This window comes from Pyxicephalus adspersus, chromosome 4 (assembly GCF_032062135.1).
Source record: "Pyxicephalus adspersus chromosome 4, UCB_Pads_2.0, whole genome shotgun sequence".
Taxonomy (NCBI): Eukaryota; Metazoa; Chordata; class Amphibia; order Anura; family Pyxicephalidae; genus Pyxicephalus; species Pyxicephalus adspersus.
This window is the reverse complement of record NC_092861.1, coordinates 125020535-125035244: the sequence shown is the minus strand read 5'-3', so window position 1 is coordinate 125035244 and position 14710 is coordinate 125020535. Positions and strand designations below refer to the sequence as shown.

Sequence of the window (14710 nt, the reverse complement as noted above, 5' to 3'; positions counted from 1 at the left end):
CAAGCTAATTCTTACATTCTCTCTGAATTTTTAGAACTTCTGCAAAGTTTTTATTGTTCCGAGTGTTCATGCTGGTGACCATTGTCACTGAGGAGGAAAGCGAGAGGAAGCCTAAATGTTAGGGGTAGAAGAAACTTTCCGAAGGTGTAAAAAAATAGTTCTAGGAACAACTATCTAAAATGGGAGCTTCCCTCGCTTTTGGGAGTTACCCCTTTGCCTCTCCTTGCATGTTGCCAAACAAATCATCTTAGGGTCTGCAGTGACCACGTTTCATGCTGATCCTCGGAGCTCAGTCTATAGTCATAGGACAATTAATAGAAGCATTGTTAATAAAAGGCTATGAGCAGGTGTGGGGTTAGCTAAGCTTTATTATCCTATAGGGTTGCTGACATCTGATAAAGAAAGTTGACAAATTTTAGACGTCTATAGTCAGAACTGAGCAAAGGCCACACAGATCAGAACCAAAAGCTGCAAGAAATCAGAGGGGTATCAGGCATCTTCTACTTTTTGTTATCTTATCACATTTCTACAGGCAGGTTGCAGGCGGGTGACATTTACGTTAATGATTTTCCCCTGATGAATGAGATTTCCCTGGTTTATTGGAAGCTGACATAGTTTGGAATGGATTGAGACTTCTGACAGATTTGTCATGGAAATCACTCTTGGTGTTCATATGACTGAGAAGCACAGCTGGCATACTAAAACCTGTTTCTTATTTTCAGATGTCTTGAAAAAATGACAATACCGAGAAGTACAGCTGGCATACTAACACCTGTTTCTTATTTTCTGATGCCTTGAAAAATGACAATACCAACTGTAGCATGTTTACAGACATCCTATCATAAACCAACTTTGTTTCAGGGCAATTGATTATTATTAGTCCAAATAAACGTATGGCCAAAAAAGTAAAGCAACCCAGAAAAAGGAAATACATTTTTTTTTACCACATCTGATCAATATTTTAATATCATAAACCTTACACATCAGTGTGCTGATATTTAAATATTTTCTGAAGTATCCTGTAAAATAAAACAGTGGTAGTTTCATTTTTGTTGATATTATATGATATTTGTGCTACTGCTTAGAACTTCCTGCAAAAATAACATACATAGACATTCACATTATTCCCATTGGAGAAACCTTTAGCAATGAGCAAGTGGCTTCACCACATACTGTTAGCTCCTCACTGTGTGCATTAGAATCTGCACCAATTTAGAATGCCTGTCTCATTTTCTGCTTGGAGGATGGCCAGTATTATCTAGCCTTTTCTTCCTCAGATTAAATGTCCCTGGCCCACCCCTTCAATGACTGTATGTTTGTTTCAATCATAGAGCCTCAGCATCGCCCCACTGACCAGTCATTATCTTGATGAATTACTTAGAAGTTTTTTTTTTTTTACACACACTATATATTATATATAAAAACCAGCCATGATTTTTTCATCTAATTGCTTAAAAAAATCTTAGATGATAAAATTTATTGTGGGTACTGACCTTTACATCAGCTCTGGTCTTGTCAGTTACTTCCATAACAAACTCACAGCGTTTTCCATTTGGTGGGTTTGTGAGGTGGTTGAGGATATAAAGGTCCACAGTGGCACCGAGATTATCGATATTGGATACAAAAATATATTCCTTCCCATCATCTATCAGTGTGTCTAAGAGGCCTGAGTTATAAAAGCTAGCATAGATGTCACCGTGACCAGGGGGGTACCAGGCTTCCGCATTCTCCACTGAGTAAGACAAGTCCTTGGCTATCGGTAATAAGGACTCCTTGTTAACTCTTGGGTACCTGAAAGAGAGATCACAGTATATGAAGTTGTGTTACAATAATTCCTATTTAAACCAAAGAAATAAAAAAATGTACAATCCTAATGTCAATCCTAAAGTACAGTCTAATTCAGGAAGAGATTTGTAGTGCATCTATGAAAGAACATTTACAGAATATATAAAACACGCACAATTTTCAAGGTGCCCTAAATGCCATTGTTCTACCAAGCCATAAGACTTTGATTTCCAGTTGGTTCTCTCCAGTTAAACTTTCATGGAATAACAATTGTCATTACTTGGTCATTGGATATGCCCTCAGAAAAAACGCTTGGTGTTCTGATCCTCTAACTTTAATACCTTCTGAATCCCTCATCCAGAATGACTATGCATCTCAGATGTTCAACAAATCACAGAACAACTTGCTGCACAGTTTTCTATATGCTTGCTTAAGGTGTGTGACTGAAATTACTGACCCCAAACAGTCAGCTGTACATCTGGACACTAAAAGCATTCATTTGAATGAACTCAGCATTGGCGGCTCACATAATCTCTTAGTGAAAGGTCCACTTTTAGCATCTGCCATTACTATCTTCCTCACTGAATAATGAGTTCTTATTCTTAAGTTTAATAACCGACAGAAACTAGTGAGAACGGATCTTGAACTGGTTGGTTGCCCAAAGGTTCCTGCAGTCAATTTTCAGCTTATTAATGAGTAAGGAAATTTGTACTAATTCCATTTTTGAATGAGCCCTAAAGAGCTATATACAGTCTTACATTGATGGTATTTCTTGTCATGTAAGAGGCAATGGTTATGTTAAGGTACCAACCCACAGCCTTATAATTTAGAGATAGAGCTCCCCAATAAGCAGGGAGCTAAAGAATTGCACAGCTAAACTTCACATTTAGCAGAGGCACGTTGGACATCTGCAGAGAGAATGCAGATTTCTAAACAGGGTTTGTAAAGTCAAAAAGTCACCTAAATCAATGCACACCCGCTTCCTTATTATCACGGGGAGAGGAGAAATAGGTGAGCACAGTAAACCAAAAAATGCCTTGGATGGCAAAAAGGGGTAAAATGCCCATGAAGTGCAGAGTATTTCAAGTAGAAATAAAGACCACACCATGTTAAATTATTTGTCAGTATATAAAAAATTAATAAGGAACAAAATTTCAGTATATTTTGTAAATTCTGCATCCTCTCCCTATATTAGATGTGATGTTAAGCAGCCTCATGTCATGGAGGCTATGGGGACAGATCCAATATTTTCAATGTGCTAGGCGAAGAACTACAAATATAGCTCTTCCATTAGCAAGACAAAAAAGGTTGCTTTTAACTGGCAACTTCATTAAATACCTGTACATAAAACAATACACATTATTTTTATATTTATTGCACCTGAATGGTTCTTCATTACACATCTGAATAGTCTAACTCTCACATTCACACTTCGCATAATACAATCAATACATAATATGTGGGGAAGGTTATAGTTGCTTCAGTAAATATTCTAATTACATAAAAAAACATTAATATGTAACAATAAACATCAACCAAAAGGACAAATAGGATTGTCACCAACAAAGCATTGGTACTCTATAATGGTTTTTTATCCCCATTAGGGAGATTTAGATATTTTTCAAACGCGTTTCACAGAGCTGGTCTGCTTCATCAGGAGTTTTATACTAACGTATACACAGAAGATGGATTAGTATTTAGAAGCAACTACTCTATGTGCCTCTTTAGTCACTAGCAATGCTTTGATAGTGACAATCCTATTTGTCCTTTTGATTGATGTTTCTTGGTACATATTCATGTTTTTATATAGAATTACAGTGCTCAACCCAAACATTTTGGGTGGGAAGAAATTGTAGGCAGGAGGAATCCCCTGAATTATAACTCTAATCACTAACCACCCAAAAACAGCCAAATGGTTGCTGGGCGGTGAAGCCAGCTAAATGGGGCTGGGGAGAACACTGGTATTAGAATGTTATATTATTATGTGAAATAAATGTGTTTCTTTTTTTAAAAAATGAATTTTTGTTAATCGACAGTACCTTTAAAGTCCTGCCTGCCTCTTAATATCTGTACTTTACATTCAGAGATTAAGAGTAGATTTTAAATCCTGGTTTGAATTTGGCATGTGGTACCTTGATTTATTATTTTTGACATTAGGGGTCTGTTTAAATTTTCAAATGCTTCAGTAAATGTTTGAGCTGACATGATGGCTGTGTAATCTGCTACAACTCTGCACATTTCTGCACACTTTGTGGGTCCTATGTACATTTCCTTTTATATTGCCCACAAGATCACATGACAATATGATTTCCCTTTGTAATGTGATAGATGAGCATTTACATAACACTGACATCTTCTGCAGGACTTTATAGTGTCTTTATAAATGTGACACAACCAATGTCCTATTGTCGCTATAGTCATAGGTCATTAACATAATATAAGGACAATTTTGGAGGGGAGGCCAATCAGGCTACCAGTATGTTTTTGAGATGAGGGAGGAAACTGAAATACTTGGAAGAAACAAAAAATCCAGGTGAGAAAATATAAACCTAATGCAGATTTTTGTCCAGGCTAAGATACGTGGTCAGAATGCTAGCTACTAAGCATGCCGCAAGCTCAACAAGTCAAGACTACAAAGTATACTTTAGGCTTACCAAGCAATATTCATAGGGGAGCTGGACCTAATGGTAACTCATTTTTTAAGGTAATATAGAAAACTACTGCAAAATAAAAGCTGTTATATAGTATCCAAGATTAGGAAAAGGCTGGTAATGATCTGTCAGCTTTCTTATATATAGTACATGGTTACAAAGATAAACCAGCTCAAGAAACATCTTCGGCATCAACACACCATTACTGATAAGCCGGCCGCTTCCAACAACCCATAGGTCATGACAAAGAAAACTTCTGCACTTGTCTATTCTTTGTTCTGCTCATCTAACCTTCAAAATGGCTCTCTGTTTTTCTTTTGGAATTTTCCCTTAAATTAGGGAGATTTTTGCAGGAGTAAGACTCAATGGTTAGAAAGCTAGAGCCCTCTGAGACCCAAGTGCTGGAAGCATCCAGATATAAAGGAAGTTAGTGGGTAATGTGGCTCACTTACACCTGAAAACTAAGGATAAGATGCAAGCTGCTACCTTGCCTAAAGCTCCAAGTTGCTTTTTTCTGTTTCTGCCCAGCATTTATTTCAGCCTCAAGTAGTTACCCATTTTATCTGTAAGCATGGAATTAATTTCTAAATGCTGCACACTAAATAAAAGCTACTGCAGGAAATACTTTTTTAAATCATTCTCGGTGATGTTTTTTCACAATGTCTATCCAGAATTGCATACGATTTTTTTGCCATTGCTAGTAAATTGTCTGTAAAATCCACTTTGTATACTACTGGAACTTTCAAAGACATTGCAGAAGGGTTTAGTTTTTCATAAGCAGAATATATTGTTTTGACAGACAATGCAGCCATTTGTTAAACCTATGGCAATAAACTCAGTACCTGCTCTGATTAAATGTGTAAATCTTCACCCGACAGTGGCTGTACTTCTGCAGAATTTTCTTGGTGTCTTCATCTGTGTTGAATGAATTCATAAGAACTAGAGGGACGTCTGTGTTGTAGGTTGTGTTCAAGTGCTTGTATAGAGAAGAAAGAACAAAATAAGTATAGGATATCCTTATATAGAGCAGTTATAAAACCTATGAAAGATAATGGCAACTACAGTAATATGACCTAAGCAAGCAAAGCAACCTTCATAGCACCGAAATTATACAAGGGCACCTGGCTACAACCGCAGATGGAAACCAACAGAACTATCAGGACAATTGCTAATCCCCTCCTCACTAAAGTCTTTCGTTTTTTTGAAGTTCTGGAAAAATGGTTTGTCCTGTGAAATCTGTATGCCAGTGGGCCATTTCATTGTAACCAAAGATAAAAGAAATCAGCCTAATTAGCAAAGTTATCCAATGTTGAGGGGTTTTCTGTCTCTACATTTAAGTGGACCATGTCCACATTTCACTTGTTTCCAGCAATCTGCATTATATATCACATTCTGTGTACAATAAAGTACACCTTAACATCAATGGAATGACACTTATTTTGCTAAATCAGTTTGCAGCTGACATTTTTTTAATGAAATGCTCATTTACACCTTCTTTCATCTTATGCTGCATCTCAGTGCAGCTGACTTTCTGCAGCCACTTCCTAATTACATGTTCTCTATAACTAATTGCACATCTGTTTTCAGGATAGGTTTCCTTTTGGTGACAGCATGCCTTTGCAATCTGTGTTGGCATGGCCACATGTCTTTTACATAAGTGAATGACAGGGAGACAAAGCAGGAGAATAGTAGGAAGACAAAAGTTTGCAAAAAAATATTTGTCTTCCCATAAGTTCATTGACCTTTGCATTCTCTTACGAAAATTGCCCTTATGTTTAAAGAATGGGCGTTATTGTTCTACACACCTGAAGTATGTAATGATAATGCATTAAAAATCTTGCAATGTTCTGCAATGTTCCTACAAAAATCAATAAACTTGTTCAGCCTCTCCTGGAGCGACATCTGAAAATGTGCCACACATACAATACAAGCAATAAAGACTAGAATATGCAGACACTGGGCACTGTACAAGCTATAATGTGTATATTTAGGGATCAAATTATAATTTATTTGGCCTACTGGCAATGGGACAGCCCAGTGTAAAACAGTGCTGAATATATTTTGATGTCATTGCTTTTATTGTTTTCATAGTATAACACAAACGTCTCATTTATGCTAAATGGCTCCCACGGAATTATTTAAATAATTATTGCCAAAAGCTCCTGATTGTTGCTTTTTTTTTCATGGCCATGACCATCTGTTGTGTTTGGCAATTTTTCCTCAACCAATGACAGAGATATTTTATCTTAGACAAACATTGTAAATTTTATATGGTCTATTGGCAAGAAATAAATTCCTAATGCAGTTATGTGCTGTAATTTACAGCTACCAATATTGAGGTCATAAAATTGCCACTCCTCCCGCCCTACTCTATGGGCCTGGTTTATTAAACCTTTTCAAGGCTTTCATCAGTGAGGCTAGGTGATCCAGCTATCCTGGAATGAAAACATTTCCTAACAAATAGCAAAATACTCTGGTGAAAGTTCTCATTTATCCAGGTCATTGTTCTTGTAATGTTGAAGATTTTTCACAGCTTTTCGTGCCACTTTATCAGTTCACCATTAAACAATAAGGAGGTTTGGAAAGCTGTGAAACACCTCCAACATTACAGGAACAAACCATGTTGTATGTGACTAATAATACATCTACATAAAGGAATTTGTGTGGCTGCTCTGATAGTGTTATTCTTATTGGTTGGTGCAGGGTAATGTACTTCTAACCACATTTTGTCAACTGTATTGTTTGGCAACTTAAGGAACCGTGCAACCCATTAGAGAAGACTTTGCGTCATCAGGATGCACCATCAGTTCTAAACAAAAGTTCTTCTTTAACAAAGGCGTCCAAATACTTGCAAAAATAGTTTCCATGCCATTACACCCCTTTGAAAAGAAATGCAAACCTTCTTTTTAATGTTGTTGCAGGGAATTTGAGGTATCAGGTTAGCCCTGTACAGCACTCACCTCTATTTGTTTCACAGTGAGATCTAGGAAAGTATTTTCATTCCGGACCCCTATCAAGCTTTTTGGGCCTTTACAGCCCATGCTGGTCCCCAAACCTCCATTAAGTTTAACAACGACAAGCTTGTTGAGGACAGAAGAAATGTTTTCTGGGAGGCCTCTGGCTTTTATCTTCTCATAGGGCTGAATCTGTTAGACAGAAAAATAAAGATTAGAGATAATATTCATCGCTCTGCTTTCCTAATGATATCATATGAACAAGATAAATCTGTAATTTGTGCTAGTGAACAGATGTGAGGCTTTAAAGAAGAAATCCAGTTCTAAATACATGAAGGAAGAATCAGAACCTCTGTCAAACTTTTATTGCCATTTGTGTAAGTTTGGAGGTATTTTCTCTTCCTTTCCTGACACACATCAAGAAGTAAGAGACAATCTGGCCAAAGTGAGAAAAAATCCCACCAGTACAGGTGTCCCCACAGCCATACATATCCCTGCCACTTTTTCACTGGGGACTAAAATACTCCAGTTAAACCCAATTTGGGGTGGAGGCGACAGTTAAATAGAAACCCTGACAAAAGTTTTATTCTTTACTCATGCTTTTTTTGAGTTCTATGGTAAGATGAGTGTGGGTTCTGGTTATTCACATGAATATCTGCATAGCACAACATGAATATTCAGGATGAGTATTGTGATTTCAAGATGGAAGCTATACACAACCCACATAAAAGAAATAAAAGAAAAGACTGACATGCAATGGTAAGGTTACTTGCATTCAGATATCATTTTTTTTGTATATGGAAATGACCACTATAGTCCCAAAGTGTAGAACCACAACCATCTATGTTAAATGTATACACAGGTCTAAAAACTTAAATGAAATAAGCAATCTATAAATGTTATTTCCGCATCACTTTTGCAGCCTTTGGAGTTCAGTAACCTGTATTCATGAAGTTGAGGTTTCTCTTTTATAGTCACAGAACGTGATTGTCTGATAATCCTCAAACTATTACAGCTGGTGCATCATACTGCGTGTAATACGTGTTTGTGGATATCTTCTACTTTCACACCCCTTACTATTTTCGCAGACAGAACTGCCCTTAGGGATAGTTTAGTGTCTTCCTTTACATTTAAAATAATATTAAACAAATGACATACACGACAGTAATGTGTACAAAGCCTCTCCCTTTCCGTCATAGGAATGTCCCCACACTCAAGTCCTAATGCCTTCAGGAACATATTTTGAAGTTTTGTAAAATAGTCAGCTGCAAATGACTCAGTATGAGAATAAAAATGAATGAGGAAACAGCACGTTTCCATGCCATTACACCCCTTTGAAAAGAAATGCAAACCTTCTTTTTAATGTTGTTGCAGGGAATTTGAGGTATCAGGTTAGCCCTGTACAGCACTCACCTCTATTTGTTTCACAGTGAGATCTAGGAAAGTATTTTCATTCCGGACCCCTATCAAGCTTTTTGGGCCTTTACAGCCCATGCTGGTCCCCAAACCTCCATTAAGTTTAACAACGACAAGCTTGTTGAGGACAGAAGAAATGTTTTCTGGGAGGCCTCTGGCTTTTATCTTCTCATAGGGCTGAATCTGTTAGACAGAAAAATAAAGATTAGAGATAATATTCATCGCTCTGCTTTCCTAATGATATCATATGAACAAGATAAATCTGTAATTTGTGCTAGTGAACAGATGTGAGGCTTTAAAGAAGAAATCCAGTTCTAAATACATGAAGGAAGAATCAGAACCTCTGTCAAACTTTTATTGCCATTTGTGTAAGTTTGGAGGTATTTTCTCTTCCTTTCCTGACACACATCAAGAAGTAAGAGACAATCTGGCCAAAGTGAGAAAAAATCCCACCAGTACAGGTGTCCCCACAGCCATACATATCCCTGCCACTTTTTCACTGGGGACTAAAATACTCCAGTTAAACCCAATTTGGGGTGGAGGCGACAGTTAAATAGAAACCCTGACAAAAGTTTTATTCTTTACTCATGCTTTTTTTGAGTTCTATGGTAAGATGAGTGTGGGTTCTGGTTATTCACATGAATATCTGCATAGCACAACATGAATATTCAGGATGAGTATTGTGATTTCAAGATGGAAGCTATACACAACCCACATAAAAGAAATAAAAGAAAAGACTGACATGCAATGGTAAGGTTACTTGCATTCAGATATCATTTTTTTTGTATATGGAAATGACCACTATAGTCCCAAAGTGTAGAACCACAACCATCTATGTTAAATGTATACACAGGTCTAAAAACTTAAATGAAATAAGCAATCTATAAATGTTATTTCCGCATCACTTTTGCAGCCTTTGGAGTTCAGTAACCTGTATTCATGAAGTTGAGGTTTCTCTTTTATAGTCACAGAACGTGATTGTCTGATAATCCTCAAACTATTACAGCTGGTGCATCATACTCCGTGTAATACGTGTTTGTGGATATCTTCTACTTTCACACCCCTTACTATTTTCGCAGACAGAACTGCCCTTAGGGATAGTTTAGTGTCTTCCTTTACATTTAAAATAATATTAAACAAATGACATACACGACAGTAATGTGTACAAAGCCTCTCCCTTTCCGTCATAGGAATGTCCCCACACTCAAGTCCTAATGCCTTCAGGAACATATTTTGAAGTTTTGTAAAATAGTCAGCTGCAAATGACTCAGTATGAGAATAAAAATGAATGAGGAAACAGCACGGGGTTGCATGATGCCATCACAGGCATGGGAGTAACCTGACAAACTTGGATCACATTGTTTCTTTATTTAATACAAAGTCTGATCATTTAACAAAATGTTTCTTACAAAAGATTTATTCATCATCACTTTCTGCCACTTACCTTATTACCTTATGCCACTGTGGTAAGGTATAAAGTACTCATTCTACACAAAGCATTACACTCATACCAGGGAGGAATACCCAATCTCCCATCCATCTGTACCAAGCTCGAAGCAATGTGCCACAATGAGATGTTGGAAAATAATTGCAAATATGTTAATGGCAGTTTTATGTACATCATTCCACTTTGTTTTATTTTCTGTCAGTTCTTCAGATAGCAATGAATAAGGTTGGCCAGTATTATATATCTAAAATCTCACCAACCTTTTATAAGGAAATTTGTTGTACTTGACCACAGAAGCATTTCTTATGCTTTTAAGGTTTTTGTTTTATTATTTGGAAACTAGTTATTGATCAGGAAATGTTCAAAATAACTATCACAATTTTAAAGAAGAAATGTTTACAAATCCTTGGTTTATGTGATATGTATATAAAAATGAGCAACAGCAAAAGGCTATTGACATGATTATATACTTCCAATATTTCACCTTATAAGGGTCAGCGATCTTAAAAAAGTATATTGTGTTTCTCAGCTCAACTCATCTTGTGTTTGTGAACAACAATCTAAACAATGTTTTAGCTTTTTGTATGTTGTGGATATGTTTTTGTATGAAAATAGAACTAATATTTATCCCAAGTTGTATCATTCAAGTTATGTTTATTGAGAGCATACACAATCTTTGGCACTACATATCCCATGCACACTGCCTTCCCTCATATTTAACAAAAAGTGGACGACATCTTATGTCACCTAGTACTGAACTTCTATTTAAGATTACATCTGGTCAGGTTGTTTTGTTGTTATCACATTTATTCTGCATGCATCCAGGAGCAGCTTTTCCATGCACAAAACATGGAAAAAACTAATTTGAGATGGCATCCCAATACAGACTGTCACACCAGGAGAACGTACCGGAACAGAAGCCTGAAAACTTCAAAGAAAGCCTGTTTACTGGTAGACAGGATGATAAATCACAAAAGAGGGATTTTGTGCACATTCGGCACACTCACAAAAACAAATAAGTAATCAGCAAAGTAAATTGAGTCAATTTAACATCCTTTACTCGTGGTATCAGCAATTTCTGTAATCAAATTGTCTGTTAAAGTTTTCAAAGAAGAATGAGACATTTATATCCACCGTGAAGTAATTGTTTAAAAGACGATAAAAAAGAAGAAAAAATGGAAAGCTCCCAAACACACAAGCCACATTCGTGTATGGGTCATCGTACATGACACGCCATGTCCACACAAGTATTGACACTGATCATTTGGTGAGCAGGCAGACGACACAGAAAGCTGTAAACTACAATTAGCAAAAAGTGGTGTCACCTACCAAGCTCTGCAGATGTTTCAATCTCACAAGTTTACTCATCCTTACTCCTAGAAGAGATCCTATACACTCATTTCCAACTATATTTCACATAGCAGGACGGTGATGCATCGCTGGTATTTCAACAAAACATTTTACCCAATACAAAGGCAAAAAAACTATTTTGCTGCTTTTTCAACTCCCACAGTCAACATTATGCTCCCAAATATGGATATCGATATTTTGTTTTTGGTAGATGGAGAGGACGCTTGGTAGTTTTTTATCATGTCTTGGGGCCTGTGATAATGAGATCTCTATATATGGAAATTCAATTCATAGTTCTGCACACTTGCTGTGGCCATTATATTATAGAGAACACAATAAAAGGTGCTAAAGCACCTAAATGAAACTAATAAATCAAAATGTGACAATTAAAGATCAAGTGCACTGCTAACACAACTTGATACTTATTACAATGGGGCTTCCCCCCAAATTTGTCCTTAGACTGTGTTAATGACATCGAACTATGGTAGGGACATTAGATTGTGAGCTTCCTTGAGGGACAACTAGTGACATTACTATGGCCTTTGTACAACGCTGCGTAATATGTCGGTGCTATACTGTGTAATAATAATAATAATAATAATAACGTATATACCTTTAGCTTTGCTCCTACTACACCTCCCAGGGTTTGGGGAATCTTCAACAGCCTTTAATTTCTATTTGTCTGATAACCAATAAAACACTTTGAAATATCTTGAATAAAAAAAACTATACGATCGTTCGCAGATATCGTGCAGGATCGTTCGTCGTTCGTTTACCAACGATAATAATTGGAAGTGTGTACGTAGCTTAAGTTTACCTATATTACATCAGAAATTATGTGTACACACAAGGAGGAAGCTCCAGAAACTATGTGGCAATATATTGCTGGCTGGATGGGTACACAGCTACAGCCAGGTAAAACTACACAATTGGTTTTTAAAATTGAAAAGTTTTGTTTCAAATGTGTATCTTATCATTTTCACTAATCAACAGGATTGTTTGGGAATTTACTTGTTGATTTTGGGTTTAGTTGTGTGTTAGGGCAGGGGGGCCACGGCTCAGGCCAGTGCACCCCGCAGCGGGGTCAGGAGAAGGACCCTGATTGAAGGGGGGGGGGGAGCACCGACTAGAGCCACAAACCATGTCACGCATACAGATCACAGGCTCGGGGCGGGTTGTGTCTCTGGACACTCAGCTCATACCTGTGATGGGAGAGTGGGCAGGTTCTGGCATCATGATGTCACTCTGGGGGGAAGTTTCTTCCTCTCTCCGAGTGACACACAGCTCCCTGCGCATGAGCGGTCCAGATATATATATATATATATACACACACACACACACACACACACACACAGAAAACCTAATTATTACCAATAACTAATAAGGTGTCACATTTTATCAAATTTTAACAAAAGTTTGGATTGGTGTGTCATGAAATAAAATGATACTATGATTCATAAACACTGGAGAAGTGAAAATGAGAACAACCTTTTATTTCAAATTATCCGAAAACGACTTATCCCACGAGATGCCATGCTTCTTACATTTCATTTTCAATTACTGTTTACTTGTTATCACCACCTCTAATAGCTATTTAAAGCTGAACTCCAGCTTTGCCTATAGCCATGAGCTATATATATATATATATATATCAGATCAATTACCCTTGACACCAATGATCTTTTTGGCTATCTGTAAGGGTGACATTCCTCCCACTAATGTACTGTGAGCTGTGGTTATTCTTATTATAGCTGGGGTCCCCACCTGAAAGCTTTTTTTAAGGGTTCACCCACGGTAAAAGCTTGAGAAAGTCTAGAAAAAGCGTAGCTAGAATGCCAAAGAGCATCGGCAGGAAGGCAATGGACTAGAAGTAACTGTGTTTATGGTCTTAAAGTAAATTCTTCCATTCCCACATGGTTGTACCATCGTTATCCATTCCATCAGATGCTTCAAATACATAAAATAGCTGAACCTCGAACTCCAATCACTCTCTCATCCTTGCAGAGATCATCACAACATGGATGTCATAGGTTTGGGCTGAACATAAGGAAAGATGCTGGCACCCAGTGAAGGAAGGAACCAGGATCTCTGGGGAAGACTGGAAAAGTTTGTTTCCCAATCATGCACCAGTGGATTGTTTATAAACTGAATACCATTTAATCAGCAGTTTCTACAAACTGTGGCAGCATGAAGAGTTAAATAGAAGGTACTCTATTTTATTGATTTTTCCTTCTTGATTATGGCTTTAGTAAAAAAATAATCAGTTGTTAAATATAAAATATTCATTACATTAGTCTCTCATTACATTTGTCAGGAGATACAACAGTAGCAATCACAGATCCGTCCTTTTTATGCTGGCTTAGGACAGCTGCTCATTCTTCCAGTAGAAATCATTAACAGACTTCAATATGGCAACAGCATGGAGGATACTTTCCATTTTATAACACATCAATTCACTAAAGCCCAAGGCTGCACAAACTGCAAATCCGGCACTGACTCTGCTGAACACCGTCATTCTACACATGTAAGCAATTTTAAACCAACAAGTTAATGGATACTTGATGGTCTGAACTGTACTAAATGAAAAAAACATTTTTTCTCAATAGAAAAGGGCAACATCTAGGTCAGGAAATGGTTTCCTGCAAAGCCTTCATAAATCAGGAGAATTTACCAAAATGCAAAAACAGGATACCAGTACTGTAGCTGGAACTCCGCTCTGATTACAAACATATTGTATGCCTATACAGCAAGTATGTTCGCTGTATAGCTGAGGAGATATAAGGCCCTAACATGGGAGGTGCATTCAGCTCGCACACAAACCTGTTTCTTGTAGACTACAGCTGGTTAATTTATAACAATTTGTTTAAAGCGCAAACCTTGGACTCTAATGTTCTACTTTCATCATACTCCGGGATACCACAGTCAGGTATGCGCAAGAGCCAAGTTCATGGATAACCCTATTACACAACGCATGTCATCCAAGGCAAAGGCAGACATAATGGAACCCAAGCATTTTACCTTCACCATCAGATAGTACGATGAAAGATACTTTGCAACCAGCAAAGATGGTAGGATCAGATATAAAATGTTTTTCATTTAAACATAAC

General features: G+C 37.2%; 1 protein-coding gene across 2 annotated transcripts in view; it reads right to left on the bottom strand.

Annotated features, from left to right (window-relative positions):
- Positions 1-14710, bottom strand: part of UGP2 (UDP-glucose pyrophosphorylase 2) — a 48201-nt gene that overhangs the window by 8980 nt on the left and 24511 nt on the right. The window contains exons 4-6 of one of the 2 annotated variants that reach the window (XM_072409554.1): positions 8804-8989; positions 5279-5412; positions 1494-1791 (exon numbers count right to left, since the gene is read on the bottom strand). In XM_072409554.1, the coding sequence (XP_072265655.1) occupies positions 1494-1791; positions 5279-5412; positions 8804-8989 (618 nt within the window). Of the gene's footprint in view, positions 1-1493; positions 1792-5278; positions 5413-7396; positions 7594-8803; positions 8990-14710 lie in introns of those variants that run through there. The other variant, XM_072409553.1, reaches the window with a different exon arrangement.